The sequence below is a fragment of the Colletes latitarsis genome, chromosome 11, assembly GCF_051014445.1.
Source record: "Colletes latitarsis isolate SP2378_abdomen chromosome 11, iyColLati1, whole genome shotgun sequence".
In the NCBI taxonomy this organism is placed as follows: domain Eukaryota; kingdom Metazoa; phylum Arthropoda; class Insecta; order Hymenoptera; family Colletidae; genus Colletes; species Colletes latitarsis.
In genome coordinates, this window is record NC_135144.1 from 15,791,942 (window position 1) to 15,819,907 (window position 27,966).

At 29.3% G+C, this 27,966-nt stretch overlaps 3 protein-coding genes across 6 annotated transcripts; 2 read left to right on the forward strand and 1 right to left on the reverse strand.

Moving 5' to 3' along the window:
* Window positions 1-10: 10 nt before the first annotated feature.
* Window positions 11-14,586, forward strand: Tefu (Serine/threonine-protein kinase tefu). 2 transcript variants are annotated; one of them, XM_076776336.1, is made up of 18 exons: window positions 11-130; window positions 402-539; window positions 1,024-1,444; window positions 1,535-1,888; window positions 2,142-2,538; window positions 2,921-7,188; window positions 7,751-8,071; window positions 8,194-8,487; window positions 8,624-8,838; window positions 9,061-9,401; window positions 9,659-10,125; window positions 10,364-10,593; window positions 10,764-10,880; window positions 11,386-11,541; window positions 12,176-12,321; window positions 12,598-12,704; window positions 12,840-13,118; window positions 13,360-14,586. In XM_076776336.1, exons 1-18 carry the CDS (start codon window positions 59-61, stop codon window positions 13,536-13,538), a joined length of 8,502 nt encoding a protein of 2,833 aa, XP_076632451.1. In that variant the 5' UTR covers window positions 11-58; the 3' UTR covers window positions 13,539-14,586. The 2 variants fall into 2 exon arrangements, with proteins under 2 accessions (XP_076632451.1, XP_076632452.1); XM_076776337.1 differs by lacking the exons at window positions 11-130; window positions 402-539; window positions 1,024-1,444; window positions 1,535-1,888 and having other exon boundaries at window positions 2,196-2,383; window positions 2,487-2,538.
* Mtrnapol (mitochondrial RNA polymerase) lies at window positions 14,136-25,057 on the reverse strand. 3 transcript variants are annotated; one of them, XM_076776339.1, is made up of 18 exons: window positions 24,985-25,057; window positions 23,147-23,257; window positions 22,927-23,081; window positions 22,328-22,455; window positions 21,800-22,158; window positions 21,380-21,726; window positions 20,819-21,088; window positions 20,109-20,456; window positions 19,841-20,011; window positions 19,503-19,628; window positions 19,216-19,416; window positions 18,801-19,076; window positions 16,904-17,149; window positions 16,671-16,830; window positions 15,963-16,209; window positions 15,150-15,321; window positions 14,594-14,685; window positions 14,136-14,315 (listed from the first exon to the last, which is right to left on the reverse strand). In XM_076776339.1, the coding sequence occupies exons 2-18, from the start codon at window positions 23,226-23,228 to the stop codon at window positions 14,198-14,200; spliced, it is 3,498 nt and encodes a 1,165-aa protein (XP_076632454.1). In that variant the 5' UTR covers window positions 23,229-23,257; window positions 24,985-25,057; the 3' UTR covers window positions 14,136-14,197. The 3 variants fall into 3 exon arrangements, with proteins under 3 accessions (XP_076632454.1, XP_076632453.1, XP_076632455.1); XM_076776338.1 differs by lacking the exon at window positions 24,985-25,057 and adding an exon at window positions 23,696-24,138; XM_076776340.1 differs by lacking the exon at window positions 24,985-25,057 and adding an exon at window positions 23,696-23,824 and having other exon boundaries at window positions 22,927-23,068.
* Arpc2 (Actin-related protein 2/3 complex, subunit 2) lies at window positions 24,891-27,897 on the forward strand. The gene is made up of 7 exons (XM_076776341.1): window positions 24,891-25,372; window positions 25,936-26,029; window positions 26,130-26,229; window positions 26,308-26,509; window positions 26,690-26,910; window positions 27,037-27,238; window positions 27,325-27,897. Exons 1-7 carry the CDS (start codon window positions 25,299-25,301, stop codon window positions 27,350-27,352), a joined length of 921 nt encoding a protein of 306 aa, XP_076632456.1. The 5' UTR covers window positions 24,891-25,298; the 3' UTR covers window positions 27,353-27,897.
* Window positions 27,898-27,966: the final 69 nt, after the last annotated feature.

A 27,966-nucleotide genomic window follows, 5' to 3' on the forward strand; every position in this document is an offset into this window, starting at 1 on the left:
AGAAGTTTTACCAGGAGATTGTTACTTGAAAGATAGTTTGTTTCAAACTGTAATTAAAATGTCGAAATATTCGGAACGAGTACAAGAGATATTGAAATATGCAACTAGTAAAAAAATTATGGATAAAAGGGTTCGTGACTTATAAATAACAATGTTTTCATAATAGTATATTTAATTTTAATTTATTTTTTATATTAATTAACAATTAACAATGAAAAATCTTTTCAATAACATATTACTTATTTTTAACTTATTTTCAATCAATATTATCAAATTTTACGTTTCGATAATTTCAAATAAAGTTTCAATGAATCATTAAAATTAATAATTATCATATTCTTAAATTAATTATTTAATCATTTTTCTATTAAAAGATTTGTAATTAATATTAATTATTTTAGAAGTGTGTTGTGGAATTGTTGGAATTGTATGAAAACCAGGAAGCTATAGATGAGATATGCAAAAACATGGAAGAAAATGTGCAGGGTGTTGCAAACTGGTCATACATTATGCATACAGTTCATAAATTATTGTTGAACGTAAGTATAATAATTTTAATCTTTTCACTGCTGTAACTAATTTTCTATAGTTTTCTTGCAAAGAAATTTCTTATTTCTTAGCAAAGAATTGTATCATTGACTTGTTGCGAATTCAACTATAAATTCTTAAAATTTTTGTAATTTGTATAAATGTTTAATACTATGCAATTTAGATGTATCATTTTAAATTTAAAAAATGTATAATATGATGCTAGTATAGCAAAATGTTCAACTATAAATCCTTTTATAATTTGTATAAATTGTCAATAATGTGCAATTGAAATGCATTATTTGGAACTATTTGCTTTTTAACTGCAGCATCCTTTCGTTTCTCAAAAGAAATTTTACCAGCTTCTTTGTTTAAGATTTTTAAAGATATTAATTTTAAATTCTAAGCAAAGGGTCATGACAATGAAAAGATTAAAGAATCCTTCAAAATTCTTGTTTTTTATGTCATTCAATAGTGAATTTCTTGTTGTTGAAGGAAACTGATAGACTGGCATGTAAGGATATGAAAAATAAAGCAACAATTATTGAAAGACAAAAGATGTGTACATTGGTAAGAAAAACAATTCAGTGTGCAAACTGTTACAAAATGCCATTATTGAAATGTAAGGATATTATGCCATTAATTTTGCAAATTTTGGGAACAAGAGTGTACGAATACTATCATGAAACTTACGTGGGTATATTGGTATCTTATATACTTCCATTTAGAGTGTATCAGGTAAAGATGTTACCAGAACACTGGGCAGAATTGTTGAAAATATGTATAAATTTATATAAAAACGTGTCTTCTTTTATAAACAAACGAACCATTTTAGAAGCTTTGCAGATGATTTGCTACTATGGTTGTCTGCACTCTGATCTACTTCCACAAGTAAAAGAAACATTGTTATTTTTAGGTATGAAAAAGAAAATTTAGAACAAGTTTTCGATCCTTCAATTTTATTATTTGATCATATATTGACTTTATAAATTATCTCCAATTATAGAAAATGTCTTTATTGATGTGAAAGTAAATGAGGAAATATTGGCAGAATCTGCTTACAAACTTGCAAACGCAATTTGTCGAGAGATAGCAACAGAATGTAGAACTAAATTATGTCGGTTTAGCGAAACTGTTTTGCCAAATATAATTAGTCTGAAGAGTTCAATGGAGAAATATAAATTGTTCTTGCTTTTCATTAAGATTCATCATCCGAAAGGATTGTGTAATGTTTGTGACGGAGCTTACGCTGATGATTGGGAGAAATGGTACACGATACTTACGAGCATATATTTGATGATTTTGAAAGATCTTAAAGCGGAGGTACTTTCGAATATTTTCCTTCAACTTGCGAGCGAAGGTAATTGTATTTTATATGATTTCTAATGCCAATATAATTTTCTTCAAAATTTTACAAATATTAAGTAAACGATTTTAAAATTCGTAGCAAATCGCTTGCCATTGGTAACTACCAAACTAAACATATTGGACTAGTGTAAAAATTCGAAATTTTTGATAATTTAATGATGTGTTATTTTGTAACATTCCTAATGACATTTAAAATTGTGCGAATTTTATTTACTATTAACCATAATGATATCTGATTATTTTAGTTTTCAAACAAATGCTACAAAATTCAAACATAATTGTTAGCAAGAGATCGTTGGACGATTGCGATTATATCCAACCTGCGAAACGAAGAAAATTCGCTATGAAAATAGACAGATTAGTGGACATGATTGTGGACAATAATGCAGTAGAAGCTTGGCCAATAATACAGATATTAACAGTATTGCTTAAACAATATCCAGAATGTTTAAAATCGGAAGACCTTACTGCATTTTTGAAAACTTTTGTAGATCTCTTAACGTTGTCTTGTAAAGACGAAGTTATTATGGACAATTTATACGAATTGACTGCAATATTATTAGTGAATGAAAAAATGTTTTCCACTGCAGATGTAGAAAGCTGTAACATTTATTGGGACAAAATTTGGGATATATTACTAAGGTAAGAAGTTTGTTAATTATATTATTTTTGTGAAAGACTAAGTTATGAAACTAAGTCATGCACTCTGTACACGGGCGCGCCTGCCGGAGGGTTAAAAAATAGATGTAGTTGCATTTTTGAATGCATCGACGCATAAAAATGAATAAACCTGAGATAATTTTAGAGATAAAACATGTCCCTGTTGCGTAGGACATCCTACATATACGGAGTCCTATTTGAATTAATCTACTTAAAAATATGTTTTTGACTAAAGTTGAATGGGTTCTGAGAATATTATAATCCCATGCAAATAAATTTCTCCTAACTAAACACATAGAGGTTGCACGAAGGATAACCTTCTTTTTCCCTGATTTTCAAATTGAGGTCAAAATATCTATTTCAGGTCCCTAAACGTAAACCAGAATGAGAAATCAACCCACAAACTGACTCAGCTGTTCATAATAAACAGCAAAATAACAAATCCAAACTTACTACTGAAGCTCTATCTCACAAACGTGATCAAATGGTCGGTAATGAGTATTCGGACCTTGGTAATTCTATGCGAATATCTTCCATTACCAACCAACATCACAATGGTGAACATAAATAGCTGTTCTCCAAGCATAAACTCAAATTCCGTTAGATTATGTTTGCTAAAATGGGCGTTGGACGTCCCTTGGCAGAAAGTGGCTACTAAAATTCCGATCGAAGAGTTTTCTTTATTATTAATCAGCATTTCCTCCAAATCAAGATCTCGAAACCATATAAAGTTCAACATGGAAGATTTTAATAATTCTTGCAATTGTTTAAAAAACCTACAAATGGAATTTTACAAAGAAATCGAAAATTGCTACTTACTATTATCTTACAATACTAATCTATCAATGGAAGAAGATTCAAAAGAAGAAAATAAAAACGGAAATGAAAGTATATTATATATGCAAGACATAATTAATTATCTAACATCCAGTTTGTGTGACATAATGAACCAATCAAATACTAATGATTTGCATATTATGATAGTGAAAATCACTATAGTAGCTAAAGTAGTCTCCACAATGAAGAAATTGAACATAATCCCAAAAAACATGGAATTATTACTCTTGGAAACTCTACAAAATTACTTAAAAATCGTTTATAGTCTTTTAGCGAGTATAAATTCATCCAGGATCAATTATATCTATCTCCAGAGTGTGATAAAAGTCTTAACTGTGCTATACGAGAGTTCTTATAGTGAAAACGTGACGGAAATAATAGTTTCTTCCACCACCTTGGAAATGTTGAAAACGATATTTGGTTTCATGAATATAGAAGATGATATTTCAGCTCGTGGATCGGTTATAGATCATGGATCCTCTCAAAGCAGACGAAAGTACTCGGACAGGGAGTTCGAGGAGTGCAATTTTTGCCATAATGGGGCGATTAAGATTCTGGCAGCCAAAGCTCTAGCCTTTTTCTGTTGTATGAAAATTGGAAAATTAGAGATTCAAACAAAATTGACGGAAAATTTATTGAAAATAGAAATGTACGATCTTTCTAAAACGGTGGATTTCAAGATGGCCGTCGTAGTTTTAGAGTCTCTGAACAAATATGGTGAAGAATTGTGGAAAAACCATGGAAAAACTCTTTTAAAAAATTTTTTAACTTTGTGTGATGAATGTTATTTAGACGAAACTAAGGTTATTTATTTATTTAATATTCTACCATACTTTGTTAAGTATTCTATAGATCATAACTATGATCCAGACCAAACAATGGCCGTTATTTCTAAATTAAATCTTGGATTAAAAAAAAAATTTTGTTTTAAAATTCACGTTGAATTTACTAAATGTCTTTCGAAAATAATTCGCTTAAATTCCTTATTATTAAACAATCCATCGCCAGTAATCGATGCTATACTATCGTCTCTAGCTAATCCCTTAGTGATCGTAAGGTTGGAAACACTTAAATGCGTGCAGGAATTTTTCTTTTCTTCCAGAATCCCAATAATCTTAAAAGAAACTCTATTTTTAGAGATAGAAAAATTAATAAATAAATCTATTATAGTAGACGAAAGGGAGTCTGCTATAGCAAGTTCACTATTAGTATTGTCCGCCATTTTATCTGCCACAGGGACATTCCAAAGTCGGGCTTTATTAAGTATGTTACGCTTCACTATAGATCAAAACGTAGAAATTGAATTAATTCCCAAATCTTTAAACACTATAGTTGATAAAATAAGTTATGAAATCCTAATCGAAGAGAATTTGAGCTTTCTAATAACGTACTGGTTTGACTCCAGCTATTCTTCGCGGCCATTTCCCTGGAAAATAACGCCCTGCAACTCTGAAATCGAATTTTATAAAATTCATGCTCGAAAATTCGCTTTTATAAAATTCCAAAAGTTCGAAATTTCAAGTATAAGTTCCTTCTGCAATTATGTGAGTTTGCCATTAGAGCAGATGATAGAAAATATCTTTCCAGAGATCCTAATCTGGCTATTGCACAATATCCAAGAAAATGGTGCCCAGAAGAAGTTAGCAAACAAAATGTTTCGAAAGTTAATTTCGAATGAAGATGAATTTTTGCGAATGAAAAAGTTTTCTAACTTGTTTAACGAGAAATTCGAAGACATTTTAATGTATTTAGTGCACCGTCTACATGACGAGGACAATTTTGAAGCCATTTTTAATCTAAAAACTTCATTTGTAATGTCGGATCCCCCTCATTTAAAAAAATCAGAGGTTCATGATTGTTTGGAATATATGAAACGAAACTTTTTTGAGCAAGAAACTTCTGTACAGTTTGTTCTGGCAAAAAGTTGTCCTAACATATTCCAAAACATATTAATTAACTTGATTAGGGACGTTCATAAGAAGAAATTTGCAGAACATAGGATGAAATCCTTCTATCAATACGTTTTCTTCTGTGATTTGATGATGGAAGATTTAAAAGAAGAATATTTTAACGATTTGTCCACGTTTTTGATCAAGGAAATTGGATACAGTCTGCTTCATATAATAAAATTGCAAGATTGTCTTCTAGAGATGGCCTGTGGGTATTTTTATAAGTTTACTGAGCAAGTTTCAAGGTTCAGGAGTGAAGACATGAAGAGAATAGTTAGTTTTGCTGTTGTTACTCTTATTCCAATTGTAAATGGAGGAAAAGTGCCCATAACTTTGGAAATTTTGGGTCTTTTATCAATCCATTGTGGAGAAACCAAGATTTGCAATTTAAAAGACAAGGTGCAAGGTTTCTTAAACTCTTCAAAGAACGAAAATATAATTCATAAAGCGGAAGAGCTAAGAACTTTGTATGAAAAACTCGAAACTCCGCAGGAACCGAAAATTCGCAGCCTGGAAGTTGAGGTGCATCGTTTTTTAGACTTTTCTGAGAATGAAAATATAAATTGCAGTGCAGAAGACATTTCTAACTTGCGTTTGCAATTGTCTAGAAGGAAAGAAGAGCTCAGAATTTTGTACAAAAAATTGGAATCCATTCGGGGATTTTCTGAAGATTGTGTTTCCAGTGCTTTGCATTGTTTGATATGCAAATTAATCAAATTAACAGCATCTTCAGATCCAAATATTTCTATGGAAGCTTCTAAATGCTTGGGAGAATTAGGGCCCAATAATTTGAGTTCCATGATACTTTATTTAGAAAAAAGTTATGCTAAAGAAACTTCAGATTTGTTAGGAATATTATCTTACAAAGTTGTAACAAAACTTGTACAGTTTTTGCATCAAAGTGATGTGGATCTTAAAAAAGTGAGTGTGGATGCTTTTCATGTTATTTTAACGACATTTTGGGGACATAGATTATCCGACACAAAGTACACGAATTGCTTAAAATCCGATTTAGGCGAGCCCAAAGTAACATTGCCGTCTTACTACATTAAACCTTTCACAATCGCAAAAAATTTAAAACCTAAGAAGATTAATATAAATGTGAAAGTTAATGACATTCTAAATCCATGTAATAGTGTTTGGACTATTTTATCTGATGGTCTGTACTCTGATTGGATCATAAAGATAAGTTGCAAAATTTTAGAATGTTTTGTAGGATTTTATTCAGAAAGTTTAATTTCAGTTTGTAAATTAAGCACTGATATCTGTGAAATAATTTTGCCAAGAATTATTTTTTTATTAATTAATATAGACTCCAAGTATACTTCTGAAGTGTGTTTGTGTGTAAATAGATTCTTCGACTATCATTTTAATTTTACTATGGAACCTACGATGCGAAAAATTAAGAATTGTGATCACCAAATTGTTAGAACTATGTTAAATGTCGTTAATTATGTTAGGATACAGGTTCCTGACAATGTTAACTTAAAATTCAACTATATGTACATTGCAAAAGCGGCACAATATTGTTCAGCGTTTTTTACTGCGATCCTTTATGCAGAAATGGCTTGTGAAAATATTTTGAGCGACTCTAACGAGTTCAGTAATGTTTCAAAAGTAGATTGTGTTTACGAATTTGAACCAGAACGAGGAAGAGTGATTCAAAACATACTGAGGGATGCCTATACGAAAATAGGAGACTTCGACGCGATTCATGGAACCGGGACGTCCCATTTGCAAGATCATGCGACTAGAATACAGCATTACGTTCAGAGCCACGAGTGGAATAGAGTGATACTGGCACAGGACGTAGAACTGTCTTTTGGGAACATGAGTGTGATTAAAGGTACACAGAAAAAGGATTAATTTGCATGTTTTGTGGGAAAGGATGTCCCACTCGACTGGAGAACAAGCTATTCTCTATTGTTCTCTACTGGAGAACAAACATTCACTGTATAATTGTATTCATTTTTATGCATAGATGAGTTTAAAAAATGCAACTGTATCCTTTTTTAAAATTTTCACAATTTTTATTGCACTATTCGATGCAATTTTTTAATTAAAAAGAAAATTATTGAGATACATAAACTTAATAGTTCTCTAAGCTCTACATTTAATAGTTCAACTTCTAACAATTAAAAATCAAAATTTTACACTCAAATATTAAGATTCTTAAAACAAATCATTATTTAGTATTTCATAACAAAATCTGCACAGAATCTTAATTTGAATTCGACTGGATATTAAAATAAACAAAACAAGAAATTTCACAAAATTTCTAATGAATACGTTTTAAAATTAGATTCTGTAGAATTTATTAAGAGAAAACAAAAATTAAATAATCATATGTTACATACACAAAAAAAGAAAATTCTATTTTTTAAATATAATCGTTTGTGTATCTGCAGAAATGGCGAATGGATTGTATAAATCAGGTTTACAATACTTACTCGGCAATTTCGTCTCATTTTTATCGAAGGAGACCGAAGAAATGGACGAAAATATTCAGTATGAGTGTGCCTGGCGCCTCAGCAATTGGAATTTATGCGAAACAAATCAATCACTATACTTAGAAAACGAATCTAAGTCAACCATAACAGAATTCGATTATCATTTTTACCATTATCAAGCATTAAAATATTTCCACGAAGGAAATGAGATTGGAATAAAAATTGCACTCGAAAATGCTCGTATAAGTGTTATAAAAGCTCTAAAAAACATTAGTTTAGGTAAAAATTATTGAATTTCCACTTAAATACAAATTTATTTATAAAGATTTAAGTTCTTTTAATATTAAAAAATTTTTTATTATAAATTTAAAAATAACAATAATTATTTATTTATTTTTCAGAAAGCAGCAAAACTATTTATGAAAAATTAATGCAGCTACAATTAATTCGAGAGATCGAAGAATTAAGTTTTTGTAAACCAGAAGACTATGAAAATTTGTTAAAAAAATGGCGGGAGCAAGATTTAACTAATTTGAAAGAATTCCAGTATTTGGAACCCATTTTAACTCAGAGAATAATTATGTATCGCATAACCAATAACGAAAAATTGAAAAATGCGATGTTTGATGCTTATTTGGAAATTTCTAAAATGGCCGTCGATAAGGAGAATTTGGACATCGCTACTCGTTCTTTAGGTATACATACAATTAGATATAAATATTAAAATTTCATTGCAATTTTCTTACTATTTTAAATAAAAATTTCCATACAATTTTCTTAATATTTATATTATGTAAGTTACATAATAAATTGGTTTTTTTTCAATTATAGCTGTTTTAGCGAAACAAAAAGATTTACCATCCGAAATTGAAGACCAATTACTATATCAGGAATCACTATTGGCTAGACTGAGAGAAGATTTAGAAATTGGACGTTTTCTTTTGAAAAATTTGATGAACAAAGAGAATTTAAACAAAAATTTAAGAGCCCAAGTTTTAAGAGTTTATGGAGACTGGATGGCTGAAATGAAATCGGAGAATCCTGAGGTTTATATTAAATTTAACAAACTATACATAATTACATTAGAATTGTTAAATTATTAAATAGTTTTTAGAAGCTTTGAACATCTACAATTGTAATTACGGAGCAATCAGATATTAATTACATTTTCGTACCACAAACGATTTTCGAATAATTGAAATGACACAAATTGAATTGCACAAGTTTCTTATTTTAAAAATTATTGAATCTATTTGTATTCTCCCCAGGCTGTAATAAAGAAATATTATTTGAAGTCTATAGACACTAGCACTTCCATAGAAGAAGAAACTAGTGATAGTGTTAAGAATTTACGTGATACACAAGTGGCATTAGCTCGGTTTGCGGACGCTCAGTTTGAACAAATATGTTCTTACATGAAATCTCCGCAATTCGAAACTTTGAAAGAGTGTATTCTGTACTCGAGCGAAGGAATCAGCGTAGATTCAGTCAGTAGAGACAAGGATGTGAGGAAAGCATTGATTTTAAATCAGAGACAGAATATAAACGATGTTGCTGAGCTGGAAAGAATAGAAAAGGAAAAGGATAATTATCTAATCTTGGCACTCAAGTAAGATTTTATTAAATATACGCAGAATTGTGGAAACAAAAAGGATGTAGGAAACATTTTTTAGTATCCTCAACAGTTTCGAAGATATTTAAATGTTAATAATACACTTCTAATTCCACCACCCGCGATATAATAAAATTCATTGAAAATGTTTTAATAATTCTAATTAATTCACTCTATATATAATAGTATAAAGTTTATTTCTTATTAAAATATATTTTTTCCCCATTATTGTAATAACAATTGTTCCTTTCCAGATATTATTTAATAGTACTTCAACAGAGCGAGAACTATAATCTATTAATATTCAGGATAGTAACTCTATGGTTGGACAATGTTAATAAAAAGGAAGTGAATAATTTGTTGCAATTAAATTTAAACAAAATTTCGTCGTTCAAATTCATTCCTTTAGCTCCACAATTGGCTGCTCACATGAATGATATTTTCGACGATTTTTCTGAAAAAATTTACGAGATTATGAAACGTTGTGCCTTGGAACACCCACATCATACTTTACCAGTTTTATTAGCCTTGAAAAATCTTTATGGTGACTACGAATACAATGTTGCTAAGAAAAATAAGACTTTGGAACCAAGAGTGTTGGGAGCTAAAAAATTATTGCAGGAATTAATGAAGTCCGATATAAATTCTATTGTCTGTAAAATGGATAAATTATCACATTCTTTAGTCATGTTGGCCAATCTTACAACTTCTTCTAGTAAACGTAAGTTCAGTATAATTTTTTTAGTGGAAATCTAATTGAATATATTTATTGAGTTCTTAATAAAACAACTTTTAAAAGTTGAAACGAAAATTTCATAGTAAATGTTAATCTGTTTTCTGAAATTTAAATACTAGAAATTAATTTTAAATATTTTAAATTAGTTACGATTGTAAAATAAAACGTTTAAAATTATATTAATGATTCAAAATAATTTTCTAAGAAATTTGTCTGTGCACAGCTGGATCTATAGTGAAGATACCTAAAAACCAAGAGATTTTAAATGTGAAAAATTTTGAAAATATACTTGTCCCAACGTTAACTATTGATTTGAAACCTTCTGGAGATTATAGTGATATTATTAGTATTTTCAAATACAAAGAAACTTATGAAACTGTTGGAGGTATGAATTCACCTAAAAAATTAGTTTGCATCGGTATGGATGGAATAGAAAGATATCAGTTAATAAAGGTTTGTTTTAATTTCACGTTAAATATCAACTATTTATAATAATATTTATAGATAAGAGAAATTCGTTTTTATTAAAATATTGAATTCTAAATTAATCGAATATTTAATTTTAGATCAATTGATGTATTGAATTTATAATTAATTAAATATATATATATATATTTGTATAGGGAAAAGACGATTTAAGACAGGATGCTGTAATGCAACAAGTTTTTAACGTAATGAATATATTATTAAAAACTTGCAAAGAAACTAAACGTAGGAAACTGATGATAAGGACCTACAAGGTAATTAAATAAAATCAATTTTCGATTTAAATTTCTATTTTTTGGTTTAATTCATAAGTTTTGCAAATCATGTTTTTCCAACAAATTATTTTCCCAAACATCTTGAGATGAAAATAAACGCGAATTAAAATATTCCAGAATTTAGTGTATGGAATACAAAAATTTACTAATAATTATTTATTTAATAGGAATTATTAATTTTAATTGCAAATAAAGTTTAACTTACGATGAGCCATACAATAGCTAATAAACAACAACCAATTTGTTCCAAATTTCATATGTTTGTGTAAATAATTTGTTTTTTAAAAAACCTTTAAAAATATTTTCAAATACGACCAACAAGATTACAAACTTCAAAACAAAACAATTTCAAGTGCAAAGCCTGTATTATCTGACCTAAGACATTTAACTAAAATATTTATCTTATAATTTAGACATAGTCAATTATTTGAATATTGTATATTATATGTTTAAGGTCGCCTAACTGTTTATTAATTTTTGTTAGGTTGTACCACTAACACAGAGATCTGGAATTTTAGAGTGGTGTGATAACACAATTCCCATTATGACTATATTAACGGGTTCGAATAGTGTTTGTGGGCTGCAAAAGAAATATTATCCGAAGGATTACACAGCAAGCTATTGCAAGGAGAAATTAGCAGTAAGTTTCTATTTAAATAGAATTAAAAATAATTGCCGTTTTTTCGCACTAATTTTATTTCTTTATTAAAAGAGTTATACGACATCTTAGTCTAAAACGTATTCACCTTTTGCCACGATGTGTACTTCTTCCACCTTTTTATTTTACATACACTCATACACCATTACTGATGGTACATAATATTGACATACGTAAACTCGAGATACTTAACGCGAGACGCTTAACCGACGACTGCTGACTTCACAATCTGTCGCTAGCCTCAGGTATTCCTGCAAAAGAACTGGGACACAAATGCGCATGCGCGCTCGCACACTCCTATGCTCCCATATTCTTATACTATTCTTATAGTATCCTGTTGAATTTAAATAAAACATTCAAACAAATTCGAATAGTTTAGTCCCTGAAAAGGGTGGTCTTTCGAGTTAGTCTTAGTCGGCACACACACATTTCGACAACTTCTACCCCTACAATACTAATATAACAAATTATGATATTATAGAATATTATAGTGTATAATATATAAAATATTATAAAAATAATACAAATTCTAATGTTAATATTCCAGTATTATACTCTAATATAAATAAGCATTGCAATTTCAATTTTCCATAGCTAATTATTTCATTTTCTGTAGGCTGTAGAAAAATCATCAACAGAAGTAAAATTAAAAGTCTTCACCAATTGCTGTACTCATTTGCACCCAGTCATGCATCATTTCTTCACCGAAAAGTATCCGTCGCCCGAAACATGGTTTGAAAGAAGATTAGCCTACACTCGCAGGTAATTATTTTACCAAACGATTATAGTTGTACAGGGTGGTTCTAGTAACTGGGACAAATTTACTCTGTTCTATTACACGACTACAACCACAAGTGCAGCTGTAAAATCCAGTTTCACTATTCTTTTTAAATGAAACCCTATAAATTTTTTGTTCATAAATTGATTCCTGGTGTTATTTTACGTATAAAAGATAATGACAAAGATCATTGAAAATTCAATAGTTTTCAAGATATTTTACTTTAAGTAAAATATAATATAAATTATATCTGTTTATAGTATAGCAACCACGTCTATGGCTGGATATATCCTAGGATTAGGCGATAGACACTTAAACAATATTTTAATCGACCAATCAACAGCTGAAGTTATTCATATAGACTTTGGTAATAATACTTATTATTATTATTATTAATGAAATAGAAATAATTATATGATTTTATTTAAATAGATTTCGGGTAAAAATATTGAAATTATTTTCGTAATACAGTAAAAATAATGAAAAAATTTAATTTGAATAGGTATAGCATTCGAGCAGGGAAAAGTATTGCCTATACCGGAAACAATTCCCTTTCGACTGACACAAAATATAGAAGCGGCGATGGGTGTGTCCGGTATCGAAGGAACAATGAGACATTGCAGTGAAAAGACTTTAAACGTGTTAAGAGACCAAAAACAAGTAATTATAACGCTTCTACAAGTTCTATTGTACGATCCATTGTTCACGTGGACCGTCACACCGGCCAGAGCACATAATATTCAATGTGGGAATTCCGTGAGATCACTGGAAATCAACCAATGTAAATATATTATTTGTACTAGTACAATTTAAAATTATTTAGTCACTTAGAAAATTTACTAAAATCCTACGTTTGTCATAAATATTAGTAAAAAATTAATTTTGAAATATTTGTGATAAAAAAATAAACAGTGTGTGTGTGTGTGTGCGTTGCGTGTGCGCGCGCGTGTGTGTGTGTTTCATATTTTGGAAAATAAACAATTTCTAATATTCTATAGTGTTAATTAAAATACTTTGTTTAGGTTCTACAGTGACAAATAAAACAGCAGAAAAGGCTTTATTAAGGATAGAACAAAAGCTTCAAGGCACAGAAGAAGGTTTGGCTTCCAGTGTTTCTGGCCAAGTTGAAAGGCTCATTCAACAAGCTCGGGATCCTCTAAATCTCTGTCGACTATACTGTGGATGGCAGCCTTATCTGTAATAAATCAATTTCTATGAAAGGTCATTCACCATTTAAAAGTTAATTACGAAGAATGGAAACTAAAAGTAAGAATTTTTTAGAATTCTAATTTTCTTTTTATACGAATTTGGAGTTTAGACGATAATAACAGATCTGAATTATTTGAAAATGTAAATATAGTTAGTTAAAACATTCGTTTGTTAGGGTTAGGATTTTTAGAATAATCCAATATTCAAACTTTTGAGAAAAAATTGGTTTGAAATTTAAGATAATTATAAAAATATTAATTATTAGGTCTATTTTTTATTAGTCTTTTAATTATAATATCGAAATAGATTTAAACTAAAGTCGTATCTTGATATTTGTAATTGTTTGGATTATTCTATTACTGCTTCGAATATTTGAAGTTTTTCTTAAAAAAGAGGGGGAAGAACCAATATTTGCGATATATTTTTTACAATTTTTAAATAATTTTAATTAAGTGTTTAGATTTTCAATATTTTTTAAATTCGAAAACAGAAATATTAGTAATTTTTATTTAGGTGTTAAGACTGTCTTATTAGCATAATCCTAATTAACATAAAATAATAAACGAAGAAGTACAAAAATATAGAAAACTGAGGTTCTAGAATTTGATTTATTTTTGTTGTTAAAATACATAAAACCATTGTAAAATGTTATTAACTGAAGAAGTAAATAGACTGTAAGACATTGTTTATATCAAAAGAACCCTGTTCAGGTATATTTGTTAAATTCTTTTCTATTTCATTCACGGCTTCTTCTTCTAACTTCAGATTCCTGAAATAATTGTTAAGTTTAGATTAATATTTTTACTGTGCCAATTTTGTTTAAATATTTAGAAATAACATTATTAATTAAAGATTCGACTTTTTTATTCTGAAATAACATTTTTAATAAAAGATTCGACGATTCTAAATTATATTATATAACATAGAATACGATATTAGCATTGTAAAACTAAAATAAAAATTAAAAAATATTAATCTTTTATAAAACCAATTAATACAATTTAAATATTTAGAAACTGTTTAAATAATTTCGTAAATATTGCTTACTTGTAAACTGGTCTGTAATGTCGAACGAAAAACTTTGCCAAATCCTCGAGAATCGGTTCAGTATGAAGAGCAACAAATTGTTCTCTGCAAATCTAGGAAAGTTATAAACTTAATTTTATCAAAATTAAATTAATGTTCTGAAAAATTTCAAATTTTTTTTATTAGAAACAAGAACACAAATCTAGCGTGTAAAACCTAGTGTGTAAGACCTAGTCTGTAAAACACTTAAAATAAATGAATCTTAATATTTACAACAGTCACTTAATATTAAAAATGCTTAAACATAATATATTCCACTGAATGCCCACAAATATCAAGGATATCCCCACAACAGAAAAAATAAGTAGTTTTGAATTGGAAAATCTTCGGAAAATCGTCATATCTATTTTTTAAACTCTCAATTTAATAAATTAAAAATAAATTTAAGTTTGTATTAATATGTTGTTTGAAATATAAAACAAGTATGCACTTGTGTTTCGAAATGATTTAACTCGTTTATTAAATATAATAATAATAATTGAAAAACTAGAATTTGGTTACTTCGAATTCTACTAACTTTATTCATACTGTTCACGGTGCAAGCATGAGTCCAAAAACAATCGTGTACAGAAACGAAAGTGACATCAGCTTTGTTGCAATATAAACTAGTGAGCATCATGTGTGTAGAATCAAGAGAATGTATGAAATTAGGTGCAAATGCGTTCTTCTGTTTCACAGCATCCGGTATACTGAAATCATAAATCATAATAATAATACTTCTTCTCCCTTCCGTGAGTAGGGGGAAGGGGGTCCCTTCTAAATCTGCCGCGACACGCAAATATAGATCATCTCAAATTACAATATAACAATTTCTCAAAATTGCAATTTTGGAAAAATAAATTTCTAAAGAAAGATCCACAATTGTTGTCAATTTTATAGAAATAATCTAAAATTTCACTATGAATAAATTTAATTTTTATATTTTAAAGACCTTTATCCTGTCATAGTTTTTGAAGAAAATATGATTGAAAAACTCCTTAAAATTTTTTTCAGATTAATAAAATATTAAAAGAATGTTTATAACCAAGTTTATAAGCATTTCAAAATGTTAAATAAAAGAATTTTCTACTTAGATTCAATGGGAAATCTTTTTCTGAAGTAGAATTTTTGTTCTAAAACAAAGAAACAATATGTTTAAATCCATTAAACATTAAAAATTCGCTTAAATAAGCTTAAATGCATTTAAAATATTTAATAAAATGATTTTCTAACCAAATTCTTCTAAACTACAATTTCATCTCTAAAATACAAAAAACAAGTCTCTAATTTACTTTAAAAATTTCCAACATTTTTTGCAATTAATTCTACAGATTAATACAAACATACTAACAGTTTAATTTCATTATATTTCTTCTTGAGTATCTGGTATTTACTGTAAGGTTGTGCCACAGGGAATCCCAACGGAGTAATCCATTCTACATTTTCAGAACAAACAATGGAAATAATTCTTGCACATTTCGTAAACCAATCTTGAATTTCTCTGGCACTTGTGAACATAGTTCTAAGAGTATAAAATGTTTTCTCCGTTAAATAGATACTTCCAGCCCACACATGTTCTTCAGGAAAGTTTTCAATATCTAAATAAACCCATAAACAATTAAAGAACAAATTGCACAACAAATTAAAGTTAGAATTCATCTAAATTACTAAATTTGTATTCGACTCGAAACACCCTATCAGAATATAAACAAAAGACTACTTGCTTTCATTTAAAAACGTCGACCTTCTCATGACCTCTATGTCGCTACTTATAACAAAATCATTTTATGGCAAAATTGCTGAATTTCAAGTACATTTAACTAAAAATAGTGACAATATAATAGAAAACCAGGCACGTTGATATTGTAATTTTTAAAAATTTGTATAATTTGTTTGTATATATATTTTGTGTATTTTAATTCCATAAAAATCGGTAAGAGTGCACCTATTCGACAATTTCATCTTCTTTTTTATCGTTGAAAACAATTAAGTTATACAAATGGAAAGTTTTAAATTTTCAATATAATACATTTACAAAGTTGGAAAATTAAACGTTTACCTTTCAATTGTTTAGCAATTTGAAATTTAGCGCCATATTTCGTTACTCCATAAACCGATGTCATCACGGTTTGTTTAATTACCTTTCTTTTAACAAATTGTTCTAAAATTTCAGCAATTTTAATTCCGTTTTTAGCATCCTTCAGTCGTTCTTTCTCAACCTAAATATCGGTTTAAGAGTTTTGTTTGAAAAGAATTTGTTTTTATTAGATTTTGAGTTTGTTTGTAGCTTACTATTGAAGCCACTGCTGAGTAAACGTCGTTCGGAGTCTCGAATGGACACAAATTAACGCTTTCTGCACCTATTTGGTCTCTACCCAAAGCTGCATAGTGTTGCAAACCGTTACAACTTCCATCTTGATGCACTGGGAATTTGCTTTGGTATTCCTCGATATTCGGTGATTTTAGGGCATTTGATATCTCCATGCATGTTGCTAAGGTTTGCCAAGGCTCTTCTGATTGGGTCCACCACATTTTACCCTGGTAGATTTGTAAATGGTTAGAATTTTAAGTGAAATTTTGATTTTGGATGATTATGGTTAGAGAAAGAAAAGTATTGGGCTCGAATTGATCAGAAAAGTTTGGGGATTAGGTAGAACTTAAATTGGGTTTGAATAGGGTTTAATAAAAAAAACGGATTAAGTAGAGAACTGGAATGTTTGTAACTTGAAAACTTATACAATTTGTAACATGATTTTTTGCCATAAATGGTTCAGAATTGCATCTAATGATGTATTAAAAAATATACAGGGTGTTCGGCCACCCCTGGGAAAAATTTTAATAGGAGATTCTAGAGGCCAAAATAAGACGAAAATCAAGAATACCAATTTGTTGATGGAGGCTTCGTTAAAAAGTTATTAACAATTAAATTCAAAAATTTTAAATCGTCCCGGAAAAATTATTTTCAGCGGCAGAGGTCAATTACAAGCATTTTTAGTGAATAGACATATATTCGAAATGCTACTTAGTTTCGAGAAAAAAATTCGGGTAGGTGTTGAAATTTTTCGGCGAAAAACAAATTTTTCAAATCGTTCTAAAAAAATTATTTTCGGTTGTGGGGGTCAATTACAATCATTTTTGGTCATTACACATACCCCCGAATTCCTACGCACTTTCGAGAAAAAAATTACTTAACGAAAATATAATTTCTGGCCAGAAATGTTTGCCCGAATTTTCATGCGAATCTTTAAAACGTCATAACTTCTGAACGGATTGGACGATTTCAATGTTTAAAAAAGCAAACTACGCGTATTTTGGTAGAGAATATGTACAAATTGCAAAAATATTCGAAAAGTTGGTCCTTGACCACGCAAAATGAGAAAAACCCCATAAAAATGGTCCAATTTTCAAACAGCCATAACTCCTACAATTGTGAATATATTTCAATGAAACTTTTTTCTGAAGTAGAGCTCATGGGCACCTATAAAAAAGTATTAGACAACTTTTCTGTAGGGCGTCAAACAAAATTACTAAAAATGAAAAAGGAATTTTTAAGAAAAATCAACAGGGAGTAGGTGCCTAAATTTTTCGGTGAAAATAAAAATTTTTAATTAATTCTGAAAAAATTATTTTCGGTTCCGGGGGGCAATTACAATCATTTTTGGTGAATAGACATATCCCCGAAATCCTGCGCATTTTCGAGAAAAAAATTCAGTATGAGCGGAACTTTAAACATTAATAACTTTTTAACAGAGCCTCCATCAACAAATTAGTATTCTTGATTTTCGTCTTATTTTGGCCTCTAGAATCCCCCATTAAAATTTTTCCCATGGGTGGCCGAACACCCTGTATAATTCCATTTGAGAAAACAAAGTTGACTATCGTATGTTCTCTACACGTCTATTTAGGAAAAAGTTACTCGCATCTAGTTATGTATTGTCTGAAACCATTCAATTTTTAACCGAAACACTTTTTAATACCGTCAACGGTTTTGAAGATATTTCAATTTCAATATTTTAATAATATCATACTTATAATACCACCAACCAGAAAATTTTCTCGACTCTAGAAATTTCCTAATTACAACTTAAAAAGGTCGTATAAAATGGGAGAAAAGAAACACTATTCCTAGAAAACAAATTTTAACTTCTAATACAACTTGCTTTTCTCTCCTCAGAGACCATAAACTCACCGTCAGAGGTTTTTCAGCACTGTCTAGAATATTTTCCATATTTTGATTCGCAAACTTCAACCTTTCCTTCATAGAGGATCCCTTTTTCATATTCGTCAAATTAATTGCATGCAATTTCAACCAATCCAATCCATTCCTACCTAATGGTTTCGATTTCCCAAATAGGAGTAAAGAACGACCTAAATCGGAGGACAAATGATTCAAATGTGGAGGAACTGGATAAACTCGTCCTCTGAAGTCCAAATTGTGCGGGAGCCAGAATATCTTGTTTCTCAACTTAAAACAACAACAAAAAAAAACAATAAATATAGAAAATTGTGATTCAAATAAACTTTTATGGTTTCACAATGACCCAGAATTAAATTTGAAAACATCCCAATTTAGTAATTTCTCTATAAATAAATTAGAAACTCACATGATTGGCTAACGAAAGTCTGTAGAGCGAATCACACCACAGAGAATACAGTTCGTACCTCCTTTGCTTGTATTTGGCCATTGCTATCGCTATGTTTCGTTTCTCTTCTGGAGTTGCATCTTTCTTAATAGTTGGTGGAGGACTTAACTTAGAGACCGACTGTGGAACACGTAATTCCACAGAACCACCATCCTGGAATATCTAAACGATAGAAAAAACACATCGTTTACTATATAATTTGTTCAATGTATCATTAATAATCAAAAAATAAGTGATTATTTAAATACTTTGATGACTATGTCAAGTATTGCGGAATTAATAGTCCAAGGAATTGAACTGAGCTGATTTAACGAGTCGAATATTGGATATAACTGTTTCGATGGTGTCTTTTGAAGCTTGTCCCAAGAAACATTCTGGAAATTAAACATTTGTATGGTTAAAACATTTTTCTCGCCTAATATTACAATTTTAAGTGTCATTTGGTTTCATATAAATTATTCTACCTTTCAAAAATTTACCATAAAAATTATTTTTCTCTACAAAATTCACTATCCAAACTATTATTAAAAAATTTTCCAAACTACCGTTTTTTTCGAACCTAGCTTAATTAAAAATGTAAGCTCACTGTTTGGTCTGTAACTCGTACAAAATCCGTTCTTGTCAAAAGAAATCCTCCGCAGTGAATTGAAGTCCAAGGGCGCGATGGGCAACGAGAAGGCAGAAAAATTGAATTGAACGTCAGGGTTTCAATTTGCGCCTCTTTGTACAATTTCGACACGAAAGGATGGGGTTTAATCTGTAATTAATGTTTTAAATTATAAAAAACATGGTTCACGTACCATTAGTCGATCCAAAAGAATAATTTTTAAAGTAACATTTCTTAATTTACAAACCTGTTCCATTAAATAGTTTCCTTTGTTTCTGAATAGCGTGTAAAAAGCAGGAATCGATCCTTTAACGTCTTGGCCTTTCAACATATCGGGTTTAAGTATTATATCGTTGAAAATAATGTTGTACAAAAATTTTCCAACATTCGTTACCACGTCTAATGGCCAATTTATAAAGACGGTGTTTATAGATGTTCCGTGTTTCTCTTCCTCAAATTCCAAGTGCTCCCACACGGTACGATTATTGAGATTTTTTAATTTTGGAAAGCATTCCGGATGTAAATACCATTCTAGGTACTTTTGGTAGACATTTACTATTTTGTCTAGTACTCCAGTCTGTTCTTTTACTTGCATCTAGAAGTTATCATTGTGAAAAATAGTAATTAAACAATACGTGCAAATTATAGATGAAGAATTGTTTTTTGTAAAATAATTTCAAATAAAATAGTTTCCAAACATATTTATAAATGTGAAACAATTGCGAAATCCAATTCAAACTTTTGGGTTCCAAATTTTTTTTTTATTACTTTACAATATTTGATATACAATTGTAAATCGAATAAAAGTGAAATTTTACACATCCTACTAGAATTGGTTTTCAATACATATATAATATTTCTTAAATTTATTAAAAAATATTTTTGAAATTGAATATTTTGAAACAAATGATTACTTTTACATAGAAAGTTCCAAACAAAAAATATAAAAATACATACCTCGTACTTCTTAAGAATATAGTTTCCCAAATTGATGTACAATAACTTTAGAGATGTGCTATAACTCTCAGAACCCTGTGCAATCTGCCTAATTTCTCTCATGATAGCATGTATATAGTGTTTAGTATCCAAAACTTGCAAAAATGGGTGCAAAACCATCAAAGTATTATGGAATTGACATTCTTTTTCTTTCAAACACTTCAAATTCCTTTCAAAAACAGTCAATGCTGTCTCTTTCCAATAATTTTCTATTTCGATCACTTTCTGCTTCTAATTTAGAACACAAACTCCAATTAGTCAATCCAACTCGTGAATTTTAACTAAAAAGAATATTTTTAAAAACTACAAAACAAATTAATTTATTTTATACATGTTTAAATAAACTCCAATTATCCAATCGAACTTGCAAATATTAACTAAAAAGAAGAGTTTTACTTATTCTATATATCTTTGAACAAATTCAAATTATTATCTCAATCGAAAAGAAAACTTTAGAAACTACAAATACGAAGAATTGATACTTATTCTATAAACGTTTGAAAGAATTTAGCGGTACCGTACATATCTAAAAACGGAAGAGTTTTCACAATGTTTGACGATGCTTTCAACTTGCACTTCAGTTTCCGCTTCATTTTGCATCTGCTCTTTTAAACCATCTTTCAACTCCTTCATCGTAATGATCCCCTTCACCGGACTCCGATAATTATTCTCCATAATAGTTTTATTCAAAAGTCTATGCGAATATCTCATATTCAACGCTGCATGAGGTGGTTCAAAGTTTGGCACAATTTGTCTAATTAATTGCAGAATCGTCTTTCTTTGATCGTGCTTGAAATACGAATTACTAAATATCTGATTCAATGATATATTATTACTAACCATTTCTCGTCTCAATTGATTCAACAGAGCTATGTAAAAGAAAAAATGAACTTGTTTATTTTCATTTTTAAACATAATATTATTTTCAATAATGAAAATTACCTATTTGCTTTTCCCCCATTTTAATTCTTCCCAATGCATCCAATATAAAAACGTAAGTTTGTGGGGTTGGCTTGACGAAATCCATCTTTATCACTTTGTAGAGCTCCATTACTTTAACAAAGTTCCCTCTGGAGGCGTAAGCTTCCAAAACGACGTTGTAAAGCTCGATACATTTATCACAATATTGTAATTTGCCTTGCATGTGTTTTCTGTATAGCATTAACGTCTTGTTTGCTCTCTTCAACAGTCCACATCTCAAATACACTTGCATGTACACTACTAGGGTCTGGATATACTGTTCTGTCATATACTTATTCACAGTTTTGTGCGATTTCTTCTTTTTATCTGGTACTCTGTCCCTGTGCAATAATTCAGTTGTGTAAAGGTTAAACAATTAATTAATAAATAGTTAACAATATTGATAGAGATTTGATAGATATAGCATTTTCCCTAACTCTTTCTAACTTTCTAATGCTCTACATTAACACTTTTTATATTTAAAAACCACCATATTCTTATTGTACTTACATTTTCAATTTAATCATAATTTCATCTAATTCCGTCTGTGCTGCTTCTTCCCTATCGCCAGTATTCTTTTCCTTATTAAACTTCTTCAGTTTTCTGTCTGTGTTTGTCAATGTTTCTGTTTCATTTGCCTGTAATTGTACACGTATTTATATAATCACGATCATACTTCAATCAAAAATTACATATCCAAATCTCAAATAAATCTCTTTTCTATCCAAGGTTTTATAAAGCTAACACAGAAATGTAATTGCTCCGAATAAAAAACATGTTTCTAATCTAGGTATCGCCAGATTAGACAGTCTTGTTAATGAAACAGAACAAATTTATAGTAGAGAAGAAAAGAAATTAAAACCAGCAAAGTCAAATTGAACTATTGAAAAAGATTTTAATTCTGCTTTTAATAAATACAAAGTATAACATTAACTTTCATACTAATTAAATAATGATTTCTTGCATAAAAGGAGCTGGAACAATTATCAAAACCATAATTGTTAATGTATATTCATTATTGAATCTAAATTGGTTCCAGCAAATGTTTATAATGTTGCTAGTTTTGTAATTGCTATTCATAAGAAATAGAAAAATTATTGAATACTTACTGCACTTGGAGTAAGTTCATTTTTACAAAAACTTTTTGTATTTTCAGATTTATGCAATTTGTCTACAACATTTGGTTGATTGACAAGCATGACTAAGTCGGAAGCCTCCAGCTTTTGCACTGTGGCCTTCTGATTGGTTGTTCTTTGATTCAACACTGAAATGATAGCAATTTGAATTGAAAAGATATTAAAATTTTTAAAATATTAATGAAATGTGTACCTTGTATTAATTCTGTACATTTCTTCGTTCTTTGTTTTACTTTCTTTTTTACTGGTATTTCACTCAAGACATTTGTTGTCATTGTGTTGTTACTAATTTGATAATATATCACTGAGGAAATAGAAAAATTCACAGAATTTAAAAAACCATTAAATTTAAAAATAATAATATAGGAATATTTAAAGAATTTTACAAAAAAAAAATAGTTGAATTTAAATACAATATCATGGGAACAAGGTAATTAATAGTGGAAAATATAAAATAGTATGAAAGATAAAATATTTTACAATATTACAGGACTGTAAAAATTTATTATGCGGCTAACTACATTTAAACATTTCTATCGTAAATTAAAAAACATTTTATTAAAATAATATAAAACTATATGCAAACGAGAATTGTAAATAACAAGTCAAATGAAAATTAAAGAAAATTTAAAAATAATTGAAATAACACTAATAATATTTTAATTTTAAATAAGTAACGACTACTGAATGATTAAAGAATTTTAAATAATAGTTACAGTAATAATAGTATTAGTAAACTTACATTTTGTAACTTTTCTATGGTAGAAGTTACAGAACGAACATAACCTTACTGAACTCTGCATAATTATTTGCTTTGGCATGAAGGGAATATCGTGTGTGGAAATGCGTATTGTAACTAAATTTACGAAATGTTTATACATTTTCGTACGATTAATCACGATTTGTTCCAAATTTAATCATTTTATAAATGATTGATTCAAACAAATAAATAACTTTATAAACAAAATTAACCCCACTAGAACCGCATCAACCGCATTCTGCGGCTTAAACCATTGTGGTTAAACTATGTGGCACTGTGGTGTCTGTGAAGTTTTGCGAGCGATAAGACTATTTCTTTTCTTTATACTTAATTATTAAATATATTTGTTTGTTTCTTTTTAGCTTCCTAGTTATTCCTTTTATCGACCTCAACAGGTTATGAGCCCAGGGGCTTAATAAGATTCAAACTAGGTAAAAGCCATTTGAAAAGGAAGGTTAAATTAACACGTGACGCGTGGTTGAAGAGACATACTTTTTTGTTTCTCTTCTCTCTTGACGTTAGTTAAATTCGTAAATCACGAATTTGATAAGAGAAAAAACAAAATTAGCATGTCTAGAAATGGTTGGAATTAACTATTCTGCAAAGAAGTTTCAAATTATGGTTTTGTTATAAAATATTGGATGAAAATCACATTGTTAGTAAGTTTAACACTCCGGCAGGCGCACCTATGTACATACAGAGTACCTATACCAAAATGATAACTTAACTGCCCTTAATATTGTATGGTCTACATAACATTCAATTTTAAACAAAATCCTAGAAATAGAGGGGAAAAGTGATCGATTTGGCGTGGAATGACCCATTAGTAGTTTGCTTTAATAATTTTGTAAACAATTTGCATTTCTAGTGTCTCACAAAACAAGAAATACTGTTTGAAAATATTTCATGAGCACTAATGCTGGTGGCAAATGCACACTTTGTTAATTATTAATTTTTTTATTTGCCATATCTTAAGTATGCAAATTTGATGTAACAATTTCGAAGTTTATATAAGTTACGATATCCCATTAATATTTCGATAGTAATAGATACTATACTGAAGTGGTATCTTGACAATAGATCGATTCTTCAGAGTTCGATTTCACGCAGCATCGATTCTAATCGTTTCAATTTAGAATTGATTCAAGAATCGATTCTTCTTGCAAGAAGTCGAAAAGTAAAAATGCTCGGATAGTCGAGACTCGAAATCGTACACTAACTGTCACAAGATCAGATTTTAACTGTTGCAAGAGCGAAAAGGAAAGACTCACACTCGCCTTTTTTCTCGATTCCCCGAAGTTGTGCAAAGTGCTGAATTCATATACGCAGGGCCCATGAAGTAGAATGCGTCTGTTTTCCCCATCACTTCACTAGGTGCTATAGAAAATTCGTCGTTACTAGTGTCGCCCTCAATGCACTCAATTATGCCAAATCTGGCCACACTGACTGGGACTGAAGTCAGTTCTAACTTCGAAAAGGAAAGATTAGAAATTAGTCAGAATCGTGTATACAGTTGAAAAACCTCGGTAGATAGTTAGTAATTACTATCTTAAAATATTTTAATTAATTAATATAAAACGCAATAATGATTTTGTTAGAGATACACAACAGGATACTTGAAGAAACCTTAACTAACAAAGTTAAAAATGCTTTATCGGGGTGAGTAATTTTCATTAAAAAAAAAAACCTGTTTTTCAATGAATCACAAACGAATCAGATTTATTTAGGGCGGAGTCCACTTCGAAATATTAAAATTTGCATTTGTATACAACAAAGTTCCAATAAATCGGTTTTTTAAATTTACATTTATTTCAATATTCGTTCCCAAATTAAAGTATTTTAATATAAAACAATTTTTGCAATTTAAAACATATTATTAATTTTAATTGTATTATTATAATTGCAATATTTTTATTTAGTTGTCAATATAATGCTAACTAATTTAATTCTAATTGTAATGTTAAAATGTATTATTTATAATATAGAATCTCGACTAATTATTATGAAAATACTATTCCAATTATCATTTATATTAAACATTTTTCCCGCAATTAAACTGTATTATTTATAATATTGCGAGAAATTGTTACAAAATTTATGTAAACATTATCTAATTTATACAAATATTGTTCAATTTACAATAAATATAAAGTTTTTTTAGTGTTTTGTTAATTTAAGATAGGTTATGTTTTTCATATTTTCTATATTTTCTGTTTCTTCAGACACAAACCAGAACCAACAGACGTTGTTGTGGCTGACTTTGATGGAGTTCTGTTTCACATTTCGAACCTGAGTGGTGATAAGTCAAAAATCAGAGTAAGTATGACAAGAATTTTACAAATTGTATAGTGTTTCTTATGAACACTTAAATTTTTGGCAACAATGAAGTCTATATTTGATGCTTGACACTTTTTAGATAAGCATTCTGCTAAAATTTTACAAACAATTGCAAGAACACGGAGCTGACGAATTGCTAATACGCAAATATGGATCTTATCTTATTGCACCCGAGAATGGTAAATAGTTTCATCCTTTTTATTTGAAGAAAATATATTTTAATTACAGTGTTTATTCAAATCAATGATTCTTTTCAGGTTTCAATGTTTCAGTATTGTTGGATTTGGAAAATCTACCAGAAGATTGGGAGGCATTGGTTAAAAATATTGCGCTTTTAAAAAGACATTGTTTTGCCAGTGTTTTTGAAAAATACTTTGATTTTCAAGAGGAGTATTATGATTCACCAGGAACACAGCTGCAAAAGCGGGCAGTGATTCAGTATAGGGATGAAGAAACCATGTAAGTTGGACAAGTGTCCAATATGGTTTTCCAAACCATAATGGAAAAGTGTGTATAATTTATTACATTTGGAGTTCAAGGGTTTTGTAAAAGTAAAAATTAGGTTTTGATTTTTGAATAAAAAGTCATATAATACTTTGTCAAAAATCAAAGGCTTTGTAATACCATTCTTGTGTTTAGGTACGTAGAAGCGAAAAGTGACAGAGTAACGGTGGTGTTTAGTACGATATTCAAAGACGAGGATGATATGGTAATCGGGAAATTATTTTTACAAGAATTGAAGGAGGGCAGACGAGCAAGTCACACGGCTCCACAGGTTTTATTCAATCATCGCGAGCCACCGTTGGAATTGCAAGACTCTGAGGCGGCCATTGGCGACTGTATTGGATATATTACGTTTGGTAAATATTAATTGCATATTACTCGAAATTTCGAGAATCAGTATAATAAAGTAAAGCCGAAAAAATATCATATTTAACATCAAACACCTGCAGAGTCCTTACTCATAAATGAATTTTCTTTTACAGTTCTATTTCCACGTCACACAAATAGAGAAGCCCGCGACAATACGATCGACCTAATTCACATGTTTAGAAATTACCTGCACTATCATATCAAATGCAGTAAGGTGTATATTCACTCAAGAATGCGTACCAAAACTACAGACTTTCTAAAAGTAATAAATCGGGCCAGATCTCAGTCGAAAAATACTGAAAAGAAAACCATCACGTAAGTTTTTTTCCAAAAATAATATTTTACAAATCCTGGAATAATAATATAGTTAGTAGTTTCAATATTTTTTTTCCATTTTTCAGGGGTCGAACATTCATCAGGAAGGAATGAAAGACTAAAAAGGAAGGTTCTATTCCTAATATCGTTTTTCGATAAATGATAAACGAGAGTTTCGTTTATCTTATCAATTTTGCTGGAAACTTTTTAATTTTCTAGCAAGAAATATTCTTTGTAATGAAAAATTTTAACTCGGCAAACGAGTCGAGAATTTTGAATGTTCGAGTTTTATCAGAAATTGTCTCTGAACAGTACAATGTTCTTTAGAAGAGTCTATAATTGCTGTAAACATATTAAAAACGTTATTGTACGCAGCAACAATGCACACGGTTAAAAAATCATTTTATAATTAAAGTTCTTAACACATAGAGTTCACGAAAACACATTTATTTCACTATTCCTTTATGTAAAAAACGGTAACATAATTTTATATAACACATAAGAAATTGACTAAAAATTTATTTGAATTTATTTTTAGTTGATTAATTTTACTATTAAAAATATTTTTTAAAACAAAAATTTATGCGTTAAGTGAAAATTTATTTAAATTATAAATTTTATTTACTTAATAAATAAAATAAAAAAATAACAATAACCGATCCCCGTGTTCAAATTCTATATAAATCTGTTGTTTTTATTATATCACAATTGTTCAACGAAAAATATGA